The sequence below is a fragment of the Mya arenaria genome, chromosome 15, assembly GCF_026914265.1.
Source record: "Mya arenaria isolate MELC-2E11 chromosome 15, ASM2691426v1".
NCBI classification, from domain to species: Eukaryota; Metazoa; Mollusca; class Bivalvia; order Myida; family Myidae; genus Mya; species Mya arenaria.
In genome coordinates, this window is record NC_069136.1 from 55,275,017 (window position 1) to 55,296,499 (window position 21,483).

At 35.9% G+C, this 21,483-nt stretch overlaps 2 protein-coding genes across 10 annotated transcripts; both read right to left on the reverse strand.

The window, feature by feature from the left end:
* Positions 1-505: 505 nt before the first annotated feature.
* Positions 506-5,587, reverse strand: LOC128220027 (leucine-rich repeat and immunoglobulin-like domain-containing nogo receptor-interacting protein 2). Its single transcript, XM_052928269.1, has 2 exons — positions 5,480-5,587; positions 506-2,562 (listed from the first exon to the last, which is right to left on the reverse strand). The coding sequence occupies exon 2, from the start codon at positions 2,360-2,362 to the stop codon at positions 830-832; it is 1,533 nt and encodes a 510-aa protein (XP_052784229.1). The 5' UTR covers positions 2,363-2,562; positions 5,480-5,587; the 3' UTR covers positions 506-829.
* Positions 5,588-8,614: 3,027 nt separating this feature from the next.
* Positions 8,615-20,415, reverse strand: LOC128218908 (slit homolog 1 protein-like). 9 transcript variants are annotated; one of them, XM_052926677.1, is made up of 4 exons: positions 20,292-20,362; positions 19,378-19,437; positions 13,540-13,678; positions 8,615-13,219 (listed from the first exon to the last, which is right to left on the reverse strand). In XM_052926677.1, exon 4 carries the CDS (start codon positions 13,153-13,155, stop codon positions 11,608-11,610), a length of 1,548 nt encoding a protein of 515 aa, XP_052782637.1. In that variant the 5' UTR covers positions 13,156-13,219; positions 13,540-13,678; positions 19,378-19,437; positions 20,292-20,362; the 3' UTR covers positions 8,615-11,607. The 9 variants fall into 9 exon arrangements, with proteins under 9 accessions (XP_052782637.1, XP_052782632.1, XP_052782641.1 ...); XM_052926672.1 differs by having other exon boundaries at positions 13,565-13,684; XM_052926681.1 differs by lacking the exon at positions 13,540-13,678.
* Between the last annotated feature and the right edge of the window lie 1,068 nt (positions 20,416-21,483).

Consider the following 21,483-nt stretch of genomic DNA (forward strand, 5'->3'; position numbering starts at 1 on the left):
AAGGCAGTTCAAGAATTCAATTGTATCAGCAATTACACATACTTATTAAAAAGGCAAAAATACAAAAACATACAATAAGAACACATTTTGTCAATGTATCTTAAAGGTCCTATCTTTTGACCTTATTTTAGTCGATGGTGACATGTTGTAGTGATTAGTCGCTTCACTAACGAAGATTCCCGACTGTATATCTGCACGTTCCCCATAAATCACCCGATATTATCATACCTTTACGGAAACTGCCGGAAATATTTCGTTGTTTCAATATTGCAATAAAAATGGTCAGTATTTTATTCAAACCACTGCACAATGATACATTAATGATGTCGTAATCCATGTAGGCAACAGACGGCTATTTCCGTTTGTATATTAACGGCAAATTTTCTGTCTTGTGTATATATATATATATATATATATATATATATATATATATATATATATATATATATATATATATATATATATATATATATATATATGTATATAAATACAACCGATGAATGCACTCATTTTGGTAATATCGTTTACTTCAGCACCACTTTCGCTCCAAATTATCTGATCCTGTGGACTATTAGATGCGGAAGAATATTTTACCAATACAGCCGCTATATAATAAGTATATACAACACTATTTACTATAAACCAAACTAAATAAAAAGATGCACTCTACTAATCTTGTCTTTTTCGCTCTAGTTTCTTGGCACCCAGGCAGATAACCACAATGTATACATTTATTTACCTGCATTGCTCACGTACTAGTATGCCAATTGGAACGAATTAATTGATATGTATAATAAATAAATGCACTCTGTGGCATTTTTTCCTTCCTTCAAGCAACTTGTTCAAGTTTCAAATTTGTGAGCGGTTTTGTGTCAACGGTGTCCTCCAGCTCTGCGATAGACGTGTCGTGATCCACTGTAAAGACAAGCTCGTTCCTGTATCTACTGTACTGGTAGTACCGTCGGCACCGCGCATTGATCTGTTTCCTAAACTTGAACATCACCGCTGACAGCGTCACCAGGACCACAACCACGATGGCCACAATGATTCCAGTACTTACACGCGCCTTATGGTCAGGGTTGTAGCATTGGAACTGATTTGGTGAAAGCTGTCCTAGTTTCATTCCTAAAAGTACCACAGGTGTCGCACATTCGAGATTCTGCAATGCTTCTTTCACGTTTAAATTGTCACCAAATTTGGAATTGTCCAATACCCAACGCATTTTACAATCACAGTGAATAGGATTATGTTGAACGTCAAGTTCGTTCATGTCTTTCCAAGGAGCCAAAAATTCAGGAATGTTCTGAAGCGAGCAGTTTGTAAGAAAGAGGTCGGACAGCTTTTTGTTTGACATAAAGGCCGTTTCGTCAATCAAATTCAGTTTATGACTATGCCTAAAGTCCACATTGGTAAGGTTATCCATCCCATGAAAAGCATCTGGTCCTATGTGAACGAGGTCGTGCTGGAAGGCCATTAGCAGATTGCTAACGTTTCCCAAACCATAGAACATTCCTAATGATAAGTGAGAAAAATGGGTGTGGTCCAGACCTAGGGTTTTCAAGTTCCCAAGGTTTTCCCAAGTGTTATGGTCCGTGGTGCGTACATTCGTAAAACCCAGATTTAGTTTGGAGAACTTCTCTCCTATTTTAGGGAAAGCTCCGACAACTTCAAGTGGATTACCGTCCAGTTCTAGAGTTTCTAGACTGGTGAAGTTCAAAAAGCCATCGTCGTATGTGTCTGGTATTTGATTTTGTGTCAAGAATAGGTGCTTCAATGAGTCTATGGAACTCAAGTTTTTGAGAGGGAGTGATCTGATTTTATTAAATTCAAATCGTAATTCTTCCAAAACTGATACGTTAACAAACGTCTGGTTTTCAATATGTGTTAAATTATTTCCAGCTAAGTCAATAGTTTTCACATTTGGTAGGTTAACAAACGTGCCTGCCTTGACAGAACGAATCTTATTTTCTCTTAGGTAAACCTTTTCCAACTTTGCTAAATCATGAAAGACTTGAGTTTCAACTCCTTCCAATTTATTTAGAAATACACTGACGACTCTTATAGTGTCATTTACGTCTCCAAAAGCACCAACTTCAATCCTTTCAAGAATTCCATTAGTGAAATTCAACACTTCTAGCTGTGTGAATCCGACTAAATCTCCTTTCTTTAATGCCGTAATTGTATGGTTCGTTATATTCAACTTTTTAACCAAGGAGCGGTCTTGGATGTCACCCAAAGATGCAAGATGTGAGCAATGAAGTTCTTCTGGTCGGTTACATTCACAGGTGGACGGACAGTAGCCGACTACTGGCGAAAACAGGACGGACAATGCCAATACAAAACCTACAAACGTATGCGCCATATCTTTGAATTGAAGATTCCTTTCTTTAAGTCTCAGAAACTTTTTCGCTTGCACTACGAGTTCTGCTACTATGGATTTCTTTGCTAGTACCGCACACGTTGTTAGCGTGATGTAGAATAAACAGAATGGAACACTACATTCTTCGTTTGTAGATGGCTGAGTTTAGTCGGTGTTATCGTCAATAAGACGCAGGCATAAAGCTGAAATATAAATACATTATTAGTATCAGATGTAACAATTTAATTTGAACTTGACGCTGTATATATTCAGTGCACAGTAGTATTAAGCAATTAGCGTTTCTTAGATTTCTGGCCAGATTGACCAGGGCATTCAAGAACGAATAAAAACTGCCCTCATGAATTGAAGTCCTTATATTTACATTTTCTCTCGATTTCACTCGTTTTGACCTTACACTATGAACTATGTTTGGTAAACTGAAATAAAAAAAGTTTGTTTTCGGCGTGTAACATTTGTAAAAAAAGTTGAATCCATGTTTGCGATTGGGCAAATGATGTTGAGCTTTTCCAATTAGAGTGCTGCAATGAAATACACAATGACCCTATAAATTGCATAGTTTTCCTCGATTGATAAGACTAGGGCAATGTAACAATAAATTACATGTATGAAACTCTGTCTCGACAGCTTACAACCTTTACGTCAGCAAAAGTTAACGGAATATGCTTCTCACAGGAAGCAATAGATCTATACCTACTAGATACCAAACTCTTAACAGCGGTTACTTCCCTTTGCATAGCAGGTAATCATTCTATACCTACTAGATACCAAACTCTTAACAGCGGTTACTTCCCTTCGCATAGCAGGTAATCAATACCATCAAGTAAATTATGTGACGTCACGTCATTCAAAGCGTAAAAGTTACATTATGTTTTAGTGATGTAAACTTATTTTTTGTATGTATATCAAAATGGCTTCTTTTAGCCTTTTTGATATTTTAACGCCTAGAATGATAATAAAAATCAATTACAAAATGCAACAAAACCGAAAGTATAATCTATGTGTAATCTAAATTTAGCGCGCACAGCGTCATTACGAAATGTGCATATCACGTGACTTTCAGTTTCGAAAGAACTGATATATCTGATATCCAGCGGCAAGTATCCAAATCGTAAGCGCTGATTTTTGTAGCCAGACGTTTGATTGGTCAAGAATGCTCAAAGAAACATGGCAGACTAGGTACAGTCAAACTATTTCTCGGACAGCAAAACAGTAAATTCATTTGTTAAAATAAATGAAAATGATACTGTCTCCGATATTATTAACACAAGCATTCCCTCTTATACAGGCATAAATAATGTATGTGGGTGACGGGCAAATGTCTAAGTCCTCAGTTGGGGTTTGACATTAATGGAATATGGATGGATGGATGGATGGAATATGGATGGATGGATGGATGGACTAAATGTTTTTATTTGTGCCGGTTCCACGGACCTACTATATTCCGTGTTTGTGCCATACCAAAAAGCTCTGCAAATAATAAGTTCAAAATAGTTTTTACTGTATAAACATGGGAAAAAAAGTGTGCCCTGGTTTGGTATTCGAACCCAAAGCCACCGTAGCACTAGCATGACCATCTAATAACAGAATTCAGACTCATGGTTTGGTCTGAAATGGTGTTTGAAAGGAATGTTTGGACCAAATCAATTGAGCTAATTTGTGTTAAGATTGTGAACAGAGTTATGATTGCAAACAGTATTTAGTCAGTATTAACAGTCATGTGATAATTCAAATGAAACTTAAGTGTTAAATATAAAGTTTAATATGTTAAATCTATGAACAGTACCTAATCAGTATTACCAGTCATGTGATAATTCAAATGAAATTTAAGTATTTAATATAAAACTTATTTTAAGATATAACTTAATAATAGTGATCATTATCGAACTGCTGTTCAAATTTAATGATGTGAACACCATTCAGGCAGTAATTGTTCAGTGATTGGAAGAAAACTATTGTTTAATATAGCACTGGTGGTAATATTGAACCTGTTTGGTGTTTAAAGTATCAAATTTTTAATAAGTAACTTATTAACTGTTTCATTTCCTACCAAAAAAAAAAATAAACAAGGTTTGGAACTCTTTTTTTCTATTTTATATCCTCCACTTACGAACATATTTTATCATGGCGGTTCGTTTAACAAACAATTAAATATAAAAGGCCTAAATATGACAGCATATTTCACCGCTTATAAGTAAATAACTGTATACTATGTTTGTACTGTTCAGTCTGAAATGTTGTACAAAGAAACTTCAAAGGTTACAACTACGATTATGCTCACGATATTCACTTGGCCTTGAGCAAAGTCCTCTCATATTTATTAATTAGTCACGACGTACAACGTCATTTATTTAAATATTCCCGTCTCCCCTGTGACCGCCCGTGGCCAGGGTTTCAGCTGTTTACCTGAATCGAAACTGCTGTCAGACAAATCGATATGTCTGTGTGCTATGTTCTTTACGGTTATCAATAATTGAGTGCATACATTTTGTACAAAATAGTTAAATTATCATACAATAAATGAATATCTTCGCCTCGTTCGGCTAGGCTCAACTTGGCTAAATCTTTAATTCTGCTCGAACGATTATTGGTGAAAAATACGGCTTATAAAAAGACGATTATTTTCATGTTGTATTATGATGTCTTATAACTAGTGCAGTGAATGTTTCCGTGTTTGTGTACTAAATACTTCTGAAGTAAACACCTGCCCTCTGTTTGACACGGTGAACGGCCCGTACTTTGCAGAATATACTATTTAATTGCGAACACTAGCTAGTGCATATGTATTGATTTCGTGTTCAATCAATATATCATAATGCACCATACATAATATTATACTTAAATATCATTCATATTTCGGATGAAAACAACAACACTTATGAGATAACCTCAAAAGATGAAATAAAAGTAAACAGAAAACCACATTGCAGGCTTGACATTCATTTAAGTTATTTACAATTTATGTAAAGCAGTTTACATCCGGCATCGATACAGGTAAATTACAGGTAAATTGGTTTCTAGCTATATTGATCATAAAATACATGTCACCTTTAAACATACGTTTTTTAAGTATTATAAATAGCAAAATACAAAATATCTTACCTGTAGTTTAAAAATAGAGGTCCTCTGTAGGATTGGAGTGCTAAAGCTAGATAAGGCATGTCACTTAAGCAGCCATTTTGTTTAACACGGTCAATACAGGTACGACAGATAACTCGGGACTTTACCATAAATGGTATTTCTATATATGGGTTTCTTCTCTTTGCCCAAAATGATTTGTTTTAGAAAGGTGAAACATTTACATGGTCATTAAACTCATTTAAGTTCTTTTTATCAAAGATGTAAATAAGACAGGGTTGTGTATCGTATTCAATCACCTCTTTTACCTGCTTAGTGAGTAATGATAATTTATAATAATAAGTTATAAATGAATATGAATGTAAGGCGACTTTATTACCCTTATAACCGGACAAAGGAACTCGACTCTCGAAGCATCAAACATCTGTTTTTACATAGTATGATCACACTTTTGATGCCAGGCCCCAATATTTCTCGAAGTATATAAAGGCTAACCACTAGCAGGTCCGTTGGATGGGGGGGGGGGGGGGTGCGGGGGAGCACCCTGCGTCCAAGCTTACTTTTTATTTCAATATAGGAGAAAAAAAAATATCAGGCACCTAAAATGCCATTTCGGTCTAGAAATTGTTAACATTTTCTTGGGAGAGGAACCAAAAAGCACCCTTCAAACACTTTAAACCTAATAAATTTAGTTTCTTAGGGAGGGGCGCAAGTCGAAAGCTTACCCTACTAGGTAACGCCCCTCCTTACGTCAAATCCTGGAACCGCCCCTGCTTACACGTCTGCGTTTCATGTGTCATTAAGCCAAATCGCTCGCTAATCCAAAACACAGAACATCGCGTTTATCGTTAAAATAGCTTACCTTATTTGTCTCAAAACCGTTTAAAAGGATATTAATACTGCAATTAATACCGAAACCATACATAGTGATCTTAGTTGCATCCTGTTTTCAGGCACTTACGATTGGTTCAATGTATTTTATACAAGCGTAAATTTCGTTTACTTTATCGCTCTTTTCTTTTTTTGAACTTAAATATTGGTATCATATTTAAGTTTACACTGATTGTTTTAGCTCAATTGTTATATAAAGTTCCGAATACGAATTCCGAGTAGCCTCTACTAGTTTAGCAAATACTAATGCACCATTGGCTGTGTTTTTACCTACCTCGGTAGCCCCGCAGTGACGAGTGAAGGCGGTAGTTTTCTTTCCCGCCGAAAAAAGGGGAAATTTGGCCTAACCTAGGATGTCCCCGGGTGCAGGGGCATTTGGCAGTGATTTTACCAGCAGTTTGTCCCCGCAGGACGGGGATTTTACCAGGGATCAGCTGGACCGTAAGACAAAGTCCCCGCTATTCTCCGGACCTGGGGTGGGGGGGGGGCGTGTTTACAATTGACTGGTGCATAATGTATTTAATCCCGTTTGTGACGGTAATATCTTATAGAATCACTTTCGGGTCTGTTCCCTTGGTAGTAGCCAGAACTAGTGTCTATTTTGAGAGTCCCTAGTTGGGTTTGTACCCTCGAGCTCATGCGAGGCGGACATCTTGAATTGCTTCAACTTGATATTGACGGAATAAGAGTGGACAACTATTTGTTGCTTATAAAGGAGAAAACAATATCAATGTATTGGGTCAATGATATAAACTTTTTATTGATCGTAGTAGGGGCGCTTTAAACTTGAGGGTTAATGTCATGTATATGCGGCAACAACACTCTCACATAGCTACAACGATCGATCATTGGTATTGGCTTTATCATCCCAATAGAATATTAAAACAATGCAGTTTTATAAATATTTAATATAACAGTAAAAGCAAATACATTTTATTGACATGAAGAATGGTGGCATATTACTGCCGTAAAATAACATGTGAACGTTCGCGAATTGTTTCGTGTTAACCACTTGATTTTCGCGAATATTATCTAGCTATCTAGTTAATATTCGCGATACGTTTTCGGTTAGATAAATATCCTAAGATATATATCATAATGCTAAAAACAGGCTGGCAAGTGCCCAGAACTGCCACCTGTTGCCTGTTTAAGCTGAACATCACCTGACAGGTTAACTAGTTATGGTTTCCAAATTCCACTTTATACGCATTATAAATGGTTAATTAAATAACATTCCTTACAACAAAAAATAGTTTGACTTAAAGCAAAAACATGTTTTCAGAAATGAAAAAAAATAATAAAGCGGGAAGTAAAAAATAATAATCTGGCAATACATCAGAAACTAAAAACAATGATCTGTATATGGCCAGACAAAGTTATTCGTACACAATGTAGAGTCATGGAAATGACAGTAAGATGTAATAAATTTAAATGAGTCCTTTTTTTTATTGAATTGAATGCTTTACTGAGACAAATAAGACGCTATGAAATCTCATTTAATTAAGGAAATGCCTATTTCAATGTATTAAGCAATCCGGCCAACAAATAGGCTATCATCACCTTAAATGTTGATGCCTGTGACCCCATATATTTCATTCGGAACTCCTCGGCCCTTTTCCATCGAAAACAACTGTTACATCAAATGTATGCCTGTTCATCAGTAAAAGTGGTTTGAAATGGGTTTTTTATAATATTATTAAATAATTGTAGTATTTTAACGTGTATTTTGTATATCTGAGTTTAAATTGATTGCCAGGGAAGTGTTCTATTGCATAGATAATTAAGATTTCCTAGAGTTAAGTCATTATATTTAATAGTTAAATTAAAATTACTACGCGATTTACTTAACGTAGTTAAATATAAAGATTTCTCAGACTGTAAACCGTCCATATACATCCGAGTTGTTTTTATGGAAAAAGACCGAAGAGGTCCGAACGCATACATTTTGGGTATGATATGTTTTATGTGTGTAACAGGATAATACAAATATGAAAATTCAAGGTGACAAGGGACATTGAAAGCATAATGTCGTATACACTATGATATGATAATGGAATCTGGTCGACTTGTTTAATATAAACCAAATGTTGCCTCGCTATGTCAACTGATGGAGTAATGAAGGGTTGTCGACCAAACACGTTATACGTGCTATTTTTTTGTGAAGTCGGTATTACGTGTTAAGCCTGAAATGTCGACACACTTTATGACAACATATACAGTTAATTAGAAAAAAACAATTCGACACAATTTTGACAACATGTGTTTTTAACTCGTTAAAGGTGCGCTCTTACTCCCCGATTAGCAATACCACAGTGCATTATTAATACAATTGTTTTATTTTCCGAAAAGGATGAATAAATAACGAAAACAATGGTTCTTGTAAAGGAAGCCGTGCTTAATTTGAAAGAAATGTGCAGAGAACACTCTATTTCTACCGTATGAGATGATTATTGATCACTGTAAATCTTTTAGGACCCACCAGTCATTTAATATTTTATGCGTTTTCAGCTATTAAATACACGTTTACAATCTTGTTATCAGTAGTTGATATTTTCCATACGTGCATTATTTAGTAAGTAGTTCAAGGTTTTTCACTCTAAATGTATGTTTGTTGTATTGGTTATAAACGCGAGTATCACTTCAAGTTAACCCGAAACAAGCCGACAGGACTACATACTCACATCATCAGTATAAACAATATGCGCTTCCATACGGGACGGAGAGCAAGGTCACTTGTAACAAAAACATACAAAATATGGTATAACTACGGAAGCGTATATGGTATATACTGATGGTGTCTTCACCTTGTCTTGACCACTTGTTGTATGTCGATTTGACGAGTTTTAAAATGACATGTTGCCACAATGATGTCGACGTGTTTACTGATGATCTGGATATGTCGACTTAATTTTGTCGATACAACTTCAAGTCAAGTCAATATTAATTTTGTTTATTGTCGGCTATCATATAATATTTAAAACACTATCTATATATAACTTGTTGGACACGGAGCTTGTCGGTGGCAAATATGTAGAAATATCCCTCAATATGTGAATAACTTTGTCAACATGTCGTCGAATCGACAAAAACAAGTCGATCAGATTACACGATTACCTTATCAGTATACGCGGTATACGTTTCCATAATCGTCTGTACAAACAACATTTAACATTAAAAAACATTTTATTAGCATTGACAACATTTCCTTTTTTTGATATAAGCAAATATACACAGCCAGTATGTAAATACATATACAAAGTTCTTTTCGTACAGTAATGTTGAAGGTCTTAATAAACGTTTAGCCCAAAACTGCACTTTGATTAAACTTTGATAAAGCAGTACACTGGAGAACAACCTTTAACATGGGTGCGTAAACTTGGCGCATTGATGAGCAATCGACATTCAACTTTAAAATTCGAATGTCGAGCAAAGTTCCAATGACGAGCTAGCTTGTCATTCCGCTCGAAGCACAGTCCCATTGTGGAGCAGGACTTGTATTCATACAAGATCTTTCTACATAAATTATATAATTCATGATTCACATGTCATATATTACAATATTTATAATGTATATGAAAAATAGACATAGTAACGATACATTTATGATGAAAATAACACCAAATTGTCAACACTCGTTGAGTGTATAGAATATTGGAACAAAAACCAAACAACATTGGTTTATTAAGATTCCTTTGAATTAAAATAAAAAAAGCCAGAAGTGGACAGACTTTGAAACCTGTAACGTGTGAATTGCATATGACCATCAAAGAATTGAAAATACAAATGTGTATGATCTACAGTGGTTCAGATTCCTAGCGGTTTTACATAGTAAGAGTCATTTTCCGTCAAAAACAACCTCGCATGTATGCCGGTACATCAGTAGAAGTAGTTCGTAAAAAAATAAATAATAGTCTTAACTAATAGTAGTGTTTTAAGGTGTATGTTGTATGTCGAAGTTTAAATTAATTGTCAAAGAAGTGAATTATTGCATAAATAATTTAGATTCATTAGAGTAAAATCATTAAGTTTAATTGCTTAATTGAAATTACTACGCGATCTACTTGAAGCTGAGTTAAATGTAAAGTTATCTGATATTGTAAACATATGGAATCAACGTTGCTTTCGATGGAAAAGGGCCGAGGAGTTTTGAATGGGTAAGAGTTGGTTGGACATTAATTGAGTTTAGTCGTTCAGGTATAGTCTCAAGTTAGCTAGCGGCATTGTATTGTTAGAATTGGTTGGAATTCCAGTGGAGTTTCTGTTGTCTGACCTAAAGGCATTCAGCCTAAAGTCTTATATTAGCGAGTGGCTTACCTTCCACCGTGTCTTCAAACTCGGCAATGTAGTTGCATTTAATGAGCGTTGTAAATAATGTTGTTGTTATTTTGTTATTTATTTGTTCGAATATAAGTCAAATTTCATACATGCTTTAATAAAGCAGAACACTGTTTAAAATTGCCAAATGCACTATGATCATATTGACGTCACTAAGCATGACGTCATGAATGGGGGTGCCTTTTTCAGTGCACAAAAAAATACGGAAATTCAAGAAAGGTCATTTATAAGGGCACAGGGGTAAAGGTCAAACAATATGTATAAAGAAATGGAAATATAGTTACTGTCATCTGACCTTAAAAGTCTCCAGTCACATGTAACCTAACGGCCTCGTATGGTCAAAACTGGGTGGAATTACAATAGAATTACTGCCGTTTGACCAAAATGCATCTAAGACAAGTCTCCAGTCGCGTGTAATCTAGCGGCATTGCATGATAAGGCTTTGTTTGGTTGGAACAAAAATATAGTTACTGTCGTCCGACATAAAGAGATTCATTCTCTAGTCTCGTGTTAGCTAGCGGCCTTGCATTGTCAAAATTGGTTGGATTTTCAATGGAATTACTGCTGTTTGACCAAAACGCGTTCAGTATATGGTATCATGTTAGTTTGCGGCTTAGCATGGTCCAAATTGGTTAAATTTCCAATGGAATTCCTGCTGTTTTATCTTAAGGCGTTCATTCTTTAGTCTCATGCTAGTTTGCGGCTTAGTATGGTCCGAATTGATTGGAATTCCAATGAAATTTATGCTGTTTGACCTAAAGGCGTTCATTCTTTAGTCTTATGTTAGCTAATGGCCTTGCATTGTCATAATTGGATATAATTCCAACGGAATTTCCACCTTTTGACTTAAAGGCGTTCATTATATATCTCGTGTAAGCGTGCGCCCTTTTTTAGTTGGAATTCCAACGAAATTGCTGCTATTTGACCTACAGAGGCTCAGTTTCTAGTCGCATGACAGCTAGTGGCCGTGTTTCCACCGTGTCTTCCAACTCGGCAATAGAGTTATCCCTGTTCACAGTAAAAACCATGTCATTGGTATATCTACGGTACATGAAATAACGGTGACACCACATGTAGATGTGGCTGCGTTTCTTAATGATATAAGTTATTATCGACACTAGCACCAGGCAGACTACAATAATTATGACCCCTGTTGTAAAATAGGAACTTTCCGCCTCGCAGAGTTGTTGCATTTTGAGACTTCCGATACTTTGACCTCTGTGTTTCTTTGGAGAAGCGCACTTCAGGTTTTGGATTTCGTTTTTGACGTAAGTGTTGTTGCCAAATATGTCATCGTCCAACATCCAACTATTTTTACAGTCACAATGTATTGGATTGTTTGTAACGTTCAATCCGATCAATGTGGACCAGGCGACGAGATTGGCTGGAATGTAGGAAAGGGAACAGTTGTTTAGATACAAATGAGTGAGGTTTTTCGTGGACATGAAGGCGGTTTCTTCGATAACGAGTAGAAACTCGCTGTGACTCAGGTCAATGTTCCTCAAACTATCGAGTCCGCTAAATGCGTCTGGACCGATGCTGATCAAATCGTGCATGAACATTAACAAGAGTGTGTCCAGGGATGTAAGGCCATGGAACATTCCAGACACCAAGTGATCGACGTGGATGCCGTTCAAAACCAAGCGTTTAAGTCCTCCAAGGTTGCTCCAAACTGTGTGGTCAAACGTTCGTATTCCCGAGAAGCCGAGATTCAACTCGACAAACCTGTCTCCTATATTGGGAAACGCAGATTTTACTGTCAAGAGAGGGTTATTGTCTAGTTCCAATACTTCAAGCGATGGTAACCGTACTGAGGTCGTACCATCTTGCGCGCTCGCTATATCATTGGTCGTCAGGTACAGATCTGTCAGATTATTACAACCTTGTAATGCATTGAACGGAATTACTTTCAAATTGTTGAACACGAGATACAATGTAGTTAAATCCGGAACACCAACAAATGAGTTGTTTTCAAGCTTTTGCAGTTTATTCCATCCAAGATAGAGTGTGTTTAATCTTAATAAATTCACAAATGTTCCAGTCCGTATAATATTAATCCTATTGTGCCTTAAAGTTAATTTCCTCATATTCTTGATGTTTACAAATACACCAGCAATTAAGCCTTCAATTTGATTATGTATGAGACTCATTTCTTCAATAGTTTCGTTGACGTCATCAAACGCCCCAGCCTCCAGTGATGTCATCGTTCCGTTGGTGATTTCTAGCTGTAAAAGTTTGGTAAATCCTTTAAAATCTCCCTTCCTTAACGACGGGATTTTGTGATTTCTGATTATCAATTTCCGTACCATGGATCTGTTACTTAAATCCGGAAGAGCCGACACATTTGTACAAACAACTAGATCAGCGTTACACGTGCACTCGACAGGACACGCTTCACTGACGTTCGTGTATGTTAGGCACGTGATTAATGACGTCATTATTAGCGTCAAGCCTAATGGTCCTATAGCTTCCATGTTTGACGTTAGAAGACGGCTAAAGAACTGTCACACCTCTTCTGTTATAGTTTTGGCAGCATCTCTGTAAACAGTAAAAAAAACATAGTGAGACATGCATTTCGAGCAAGAGTATATTCACTTTCACCTCGGCCATTTTCATTCAAAAACAACATTCAATGTAAAATGACGGTTCACAATGTCAGAAGTCTGTTAATTTAACTACGCTGCAAGTAGACCGCGCAGTAAATTCAATTTAGCAGTTAAGACCAAGAGATTTACTCTTAGGAATCTTAATGGTTTGTGCAATAGCACACTTCACTGGGGATCAATTTAAACTATGTTATTTCATTTACACTACAATAAATTATTATTATTATTATAATTATTATAACTTTTACGAACTACTTTTACTAATGCATCAGCACACCCCGAAGGTCGTTGCATGGCGAAGATGACCGAGGTGCTCCAATAGTAAAAGCAGCCGAACGCTCTAGCCCGATATCTTGTTCGATATCCATACAAACTAGTGTGGTTTTTCAATCTGCAACTTAAGCCAATCTTATGTTTACATTCACTGTAAATATGTGTTGTCTATACTGTGCAATCAGATTAACTACATCAGTCTTATAAGCAATAAAGACAAATATTGAATATCCCAACAGGGGTATTATTCAATAAGCAACACAAGTCAATCGTTTATTCATACATAATTGATTTCATTCACTGTTGGTATGTTACTTTCATCAAGCAATCCGATATGCTACACCTTTCTCAGACCCAGGTAAAATGACACGTGATCGTGCTCTTGGGTCTCAAACACGGTTAACCTTTACCTGTGCCACCTTGATCTGTACCAACTTGAACTGTTTCATCTTGACATGTAAACATTGACCTGTAAACCTTGACTACTAGCACCGTGACCAGTAAACTTTGATCTGTAAACCTTCACCTGTACCACAATTACCAGTACGACATTTACCTGAACAGCCTTGACATGTAAGCCTTGACCTATACAGCCTTGACGTGAAAGCTTTGACCTATAAGATTTGACCTGCAAACCGTGACTTCAACAGCCTTGACCTATATACATTGACCTATAAACCTTGACATGTACATATTGAAACTTCACAGCCTTGACCTGTAAACCTTGACCTGTGAACCTTGACATGCACATATTGATCTATACCACCTTTACATGCAAGCTTTAGCCTTTTCAGCCTTGATCTGTAAATCTTGACCTATAAACCTTGATATGTACATATTGATATATACAACCTTTACATGTAAGCTTTGGCCTTTACAGCCTTGACCTGTAAATCTTGACCTGTAAACCTTGACATGTACATATTGATCTATACCACCTTGACATGTAAGCTTTGGCCTTTTCAGCCTTGACCTGTTAATCTTGACATGTGAACCTTGACATATACATATTGATCTATACCACCTTGACATGTAAGCTTTGACCTTTACAGCCTTGACCTGTAAACCTTGAACTGTGAACTTTGACATGTACATATTGATCTATACCACCTTGACATGTAAGCTTTGGCCTTTTCAGCCTTGACCTGTTAATCTTGACATGTGAACCTTGACATATACGTATTGATCTATACCACCTTGACATGTAAGCTTTGACCTTTACAGCCTTGACCTGTAAACCTTGAACTGTGAACTTTGACATGTACATATTGATCTATACCACCTTGACATGTAAGCTTTGATCTTTACAGCCTTGACCTGTAAACCTTGAACTGTGACATGTACATATTGATCTATACCACCTTGACAAGTAAGCTTTGACCTTTACTGCCTTGACCTGAAAACCTTGAACTGTGAACCTTGACATGTCATATTGATCTATACCACCTTGACATGAAAGCTTTGACCTTTACTGCCTTGACCTGTAAACCTTGAACTGTGAACCTTGACATGTACATATTGATCTATACCACATTTACGTGTTCTCCTTGACCTGTAAGCTTTGACTTGTACAGCCTTGACATGTACACCTTGACTTGTATCACTGTTTACCACCTCGTCCTCAGAAAATAGTGTTGATGATGAATACAAGCATGCAAGTCGTTATTTAGAACACTAGAAATTAACACGAAAACGTTCTTATTGCAATGAAAATAAAGAGCAGATACACTCAATTTCATTTCAACCCTCGATATGATTTGCAGCCGAGTTAACATATGGCAACTTGGCAAGCCATCTCTTCAGGAAAGTTTTATCTAAAGATAAGCTATCCATCATTAGGATGAAAAGATGTGTTAGCGCATTTTCTATATTAACACCGAGATTATTTCTATGTTTAATACATATTGATTAGCTATTAATTTTTTTTGCATGGATCTTTTTAATAACTGCATAATGAAGCTTCTATTATGAAATGATATATTAAAGGGAGATTATAGTACAAAGTGTAACTATGATTATATTCAAACTTAAAGGGACTAGACACCAGATGATACAATTGGAGAAAAAAATAAAATTGTTAAAAACTAACATAAAATTGATATCGTTGTGTACAGCGCATTGAATCTTAATAACTGGTTTACCACATTGTTTACGGCACATGCATATTTCAAAGTTTTTGCGTATTTTTTTTTAATTCGAAATTTACTGGGTTTGTTGACCATGTACATGCCAGTTAATTTAAAAATATCGTCGGTATATGTATCTGAACTAGCGTGACTTTCACAGGCTAAATATACACCATATAAACTGGGGAAACAATTACGCGCTATTTTTAAACTGGTAAACTCAGCTAAGACTGCGACAAAACACTACTTAAACCATGTACAATGATGTATTATTGGCCTCATACTTGCTCGCATTGACAAAAAAATCTAGTCTTCGTTTAATGAAAAACTGTATTTCCCGATTGTGAGACCATCTGGTGTTTGTCCCTTTAACTAATGAAACATTACCAGTGTTTGTTGTTTAATGATGGATGGCTTTACCAAACAGTTTTAAAACAAGACTGAGCTAATTGTAATAGGAATATTATCGATAATAGCTTTGTCAAGTGGAACAAAAAACGTGAACTTTTCCAAGAAATGTCTTCCTTTTCTATAATTATCCTGAATGGGGACTATATAACATGTTGTCTGTAGTCATGGTTACTAAGTGAACACAATCAATGCATCAAACAGCACTGCAGAGCGATATATGACACGGCAGAGTTTGTGCATTTATTATTTAGTTATTAACAACCGATTTCTCATGGAAGCCTTATTAGACCATGGCAGTTGGAATGATTTATGAACACGCGTTTGTTCCTCTGTCGCGACATTTAAACAAGTCCCAACTGCATTCAGAACTCCTCGGCCATTTTTCATCAAAAACAACCTTGGATGTATATGGACGGTTTACAATGTAAGAATTATTTACAGTTTAGCTACGCTGCAAGAAGATCGCGTAATAATTTCAATAAAGCCGTTAAACTTAATGACTTTACTCTTGAGAATCTTGAGTATTTATGCAATAATGCACTTTACCGGCAAACAATTTAAAACTAAGTAATAAAATATACAAGTTTAAACACAACAATTAATTATTACTCTCATTAATTTTGAACGAACTACTTTACGAACTACTCCTGCTGATGTACCGGCATTCATCCGAGGTTGATTTCGATGGAAAATGGCCGAGGTGTTCCGAATGCGCTTATCGGTCTACAATCAGATCACCTCGGTCATTTTCCAACATACTATCCAGAAGCTTGTCAGAGATGGCCGAGTTGTTACGATTGACTGGTCGAGTACCTTAATCCGAACACATTCGACTGTTTTCATTAATACCTCGGTTAGGATGCTGTTACAAATATGACATTTTGCACAGTCAGTTGGGTTCGAAATCCGATGTAGTTTTATGAACAATGCCACGTTTGAAACATATATGACTACCTTGAGATTGAGATAGGGAATATCTGAATCACGAACATTTTTAAATTATAAAAGTACATCTTGAGAAATTATTGTCCTTTTTCTATGAGTTTGTTCTGCATTATTATATCGGTAAAACAGTATCATTTATTAGGTGTTGAATAATTCACTAGATTCAAGATAGCCATGTATTGAAAACTTGAACCATTAAAAGCATTTCGCTAAAAAAGATAAGTAGATAAAACGTATGAACAACATATTACATTTTGTAAGAGTACAAAGTAAAAGTAGTAGATAGTTTGACCGAGAAATACATTGATAACATCACGTGATATTGTCAATCAATCAGTCACGCAAGATCAATGCTGTAATTAAGTGATAACATGCATTAGCGTTGTAAACTCGTATGAACACTGGTCTTCAAACACGATATTTGAGCAAATATCAACATTTTCTGAAGGGTTCCAGCTTTTGGTGACTTAGTTTTGACACTCCTTATAATTTGCCACACTTTATTTCGTCATACTATAATATATGCATTTTAAAAAACATAAGCTAGTAGCTATTAAGTATCTTATTTCAACTAGCTGAACTATTTACTATTCACAAAATAAAACATATAATATTTGTATACCAGTTTGCCTAAAATAGTTTCTATAAGGCTTAAAGCTGCACTCTCACAGATTGAACGTTTAGAAACGGTTTAATCTACGATCGGCTGTTGTTTTTTTTGTCGGCAAACTTATATCATTGGTTTGCAGATATTTATGCAAAAATTTGCTCTTTCCAAGACAAAAAATAAAAAAAGTTGTAAAAATGGTATATCTGTGAGAGTGCAGCTTTCCCTGAATACCATTCTATAACCCCCTATAGGAAACAACAAAATCAATACTTTTCAATGGTATTATTTTTGAAGTCACAGTGAGTGAAGCAGTTGGGAAACCGATCAACACATACAACATGAACTAGCAACATGAGCAAAATATTTCTTGGTAACAACATGCCTGACAAAAATGTAGTTTACAGACGTGGTCGACTGGCCGAGGAAAAACTGAGATAAACCCTCCTTCTGGGGAAAACTCAGAAACCTCTGCCCGTTTGTCATCCAGATTTACAGGATTTGTCTCGTACCACTAGATGTCGGGCCTCATCACCCATAAGCTCCTTAACAAAGATGTATAGAAAACATATCATTTTTATGATTCATGTATACGTACTTTATCAAGTTATACAAATGTATATTACATGATTTTGTTCTTTGAAGACAAATGAAAAATATATTTATCATTCATATGATGAAATTGCATAGTAACAAACCTTTCACAAACATCTTCTTGTAAAATTTAACAATCGATGTGAACGGATCGGTTCCCCAAAGCTGAATGCCTTTACATTCATATCGCACGAATTCCTCGTGCTTATCAATCGCCACCTGGCGGTTATTTCATTATAAACAATGGAAAATAATTTCTTTCTAATTCGTTTTACTCAAACGTAGGAAATTATATTTTAACACTTATATTAGCCGGATCATTTTATAAGGGACTAGAGCGTGTTCGAGAAATTGGGGGGCCTTATATATTTGCCCCTTATTAATTCGTGTTTCATTGATGCAAGCCATTAACACTAAGTAAGAATTACATTGTTTCTTAAAGACATTAGACATGCAAAGACTTAAATAATACTCACTTCCGAAGTCTATTTCCATTTTATTGCTTAGCACGTACTTCAGTCTCACCTTACGTAGTATTTTATTCCAAATCCCTGACTCTTTTATTTACAATTTAAACGTTCTGGAAGACGGCATTGATTTAACGGAAAAACAGATGCTATGCAAAAGCGATTCATCGTTGCCAGGGTATTCAGATAAAAAGTTGTTGTCGATTAAAGGTATTCTATGTATAATGTTGTCATTCTATTATGCCTTGTGACCCGATATTACGTTGGAATCCTTTAAAAAGGGTGTGACGTGGGAATAAAGAATGTGTAGAAACTACAGTTGAACCCCGTTGGCTCGAAGTCCTATTGACCGGCGAAGTCCTATTGACCGGTGAAGTCCTATTGACCGGCGAAATAACCTCGAGACTCGGAATATTCGAGCAAAGCGGGAATGTTAACCTTAATCATATAGAAATCAGTCCTTTACATCGAGGTCGAGCCAACAAGGAGTTCGAGCCAAGCGAGTTCGAGCCAATGGGGTAAGAACTGGATACCAAAAGTAACACACAAACTGCCTAATATATAACATATCAAATTGAGTGTATGTTTAGCGTCAACCCTTAGTACGAAAACCTATCAAGCTATCTTGGAAAGAAACGAACCCCCGAAAAAAAACATACATAGATACCTTAATATAGACACCGGAGCCACCTTAGTCCATACTTCTCATTTGTTAGATAGATTTCCACTGCAAAATGAGTTCAAATAAAATTTCATTTAGTACTGTGGATCATGGGAATCAAACCGACTGCATCCATTTTCTGATATCAGATGTCAACAATACTAGTACAGAGTATGAAGCATGTTATTTGCACTTGTATTCTGTAGACCTTATTATAGTAAAAGGAAATTAAACATACTAGCAATCAGCAAGATCGTTGATCATATAAATTCTGTTGTTGTTTTTTCGAACGAGAACCCCAAAACCTATCCGACCGCGGGCACGCTCAACATAGAAACGACTTGGTATGGCCTAACTTTATTTCTAATGTATTTTCGGTCATTTAGTTGTTATACAAATAATCAGCAGGCACGCTGTACCACTTCAAATGATGCCAAAATTTACCAGGCATCACACTTTAGAATTCACGCCAATGGATCAATAAACTATCAAGCGTATTTTCACATCGAATACCTTAAAGATCAAACAAAGAACAGCTCATGATTTCTCTGTTATTGATTAATCCCTGCAAATGAAACCCGATACCAAACATGAATCAGTTATTTTTTTAATTTATTTTGTTTTTCGCCATTATATTATCATCTGTCTGTCCTGCTGTTTTTATGTGTATTCATATCACAAACATCCTTTTCAAAAGCGTCACTCATCAAGTTTTAATTATAAAAAACAGCCAGAGGCCTTGGTCAGCGTAATTCACCTTTGAAGTAAGCAGTCAGATTTAACCGTATCAACAGGTAGAAGCAATAGAGAAAAAGAACAATTCATGCGAAATGTGTACTCAAACAGCTAGAAAGTATGATGGGAAATGTATTGTTAAGTAACTTATAACGTAGTTTATAAAAAATTTAACTGGCACTTACCTTCTAGACTCGGATAAAGTTTTTTTGCTAATAAATTAGCATCTTTGATTCATGTAATCCGCCATCTTGTTTTATCGATGCTGAAGTGAATCTTACTAGCAACATAAAAACTCGCAGTTTTGAGTTACTTCCCTTGACCGATATAAGAAAAAAGTGTATTACGAATAATGCCACCGATGGCCAATGTCAGCATGATTCAAATTTCCGTTAATTATATCGAATTGAATATTAAAGTGACTCACACACAGATTTTATGTTGGCTACGATAAAATGTAATGTTTAGGTTATACTAGTATTACTTAGTTCAATGGACAACAACATAACAGCAACAGGCACATTTTCATACAAGCCAAAAAGTATTCAACTTTCAATTCGGTAAAATAGAGTATTTATTTAATAATTAAAAAAAAGTTAATAACAATTGATTCCTCCTAGATCTAAAGTTCGATGATTTATCATTAAATTCAACATTTTTGACAGGATTTTTTTCGCTATCTCACCTAAAAACTCGAAGGAGTCCCTTGAGATGAATGATAGCCCAAAGGTTACACGCGGCACACCTTCCCATACCGCTCTACAATTAAATGGTACTTTTGAATTCAAAGTCCATTATTATGTTGACAGTTTGACGATAAGACTTGGTAGCGGATCCTTAAGCAATCTAAGTGGTACGTACAGTTTTTGTCAAGTGAGACTAAGACAGTAAATTGTATTCTTCATTTTTTCCAGTACATCAGCAGTCAGTGATTATTGATTTTGATCAGATGAACCGGTAAATGTAAACAGTGGCTGGTACACTTAGTTGGTAGTTTACACAATAGTTTGAAGACCACTAAACTTAAAGGTTGTTAACTGTCTAGTATCATACTAAGTATGTACGTTGCATCGCATCAAAACCATTTATTTAATTATAATACACAATCTTTAACTATTATATAGCCATGCTATTTTTTCGATCGTAATTATATAGTAAACACCCCTCTAGCGGATCTGGGGGGCGGGCGCCCCTGCCCCCGCCCCATTAAATCGTCCAAATTTACTTTTTATTCCAATATAGGAGAAAAAAGTAATAAAATACATCCAAATTGCACCATTTTGGACTAGATATTGTTAAAAAGCATTGGTAGGGTACCCCCCCCCCCCCCGTGCCAACACATTAAATGAAATAAATTTCGGATCTGAGGGAGGGGCG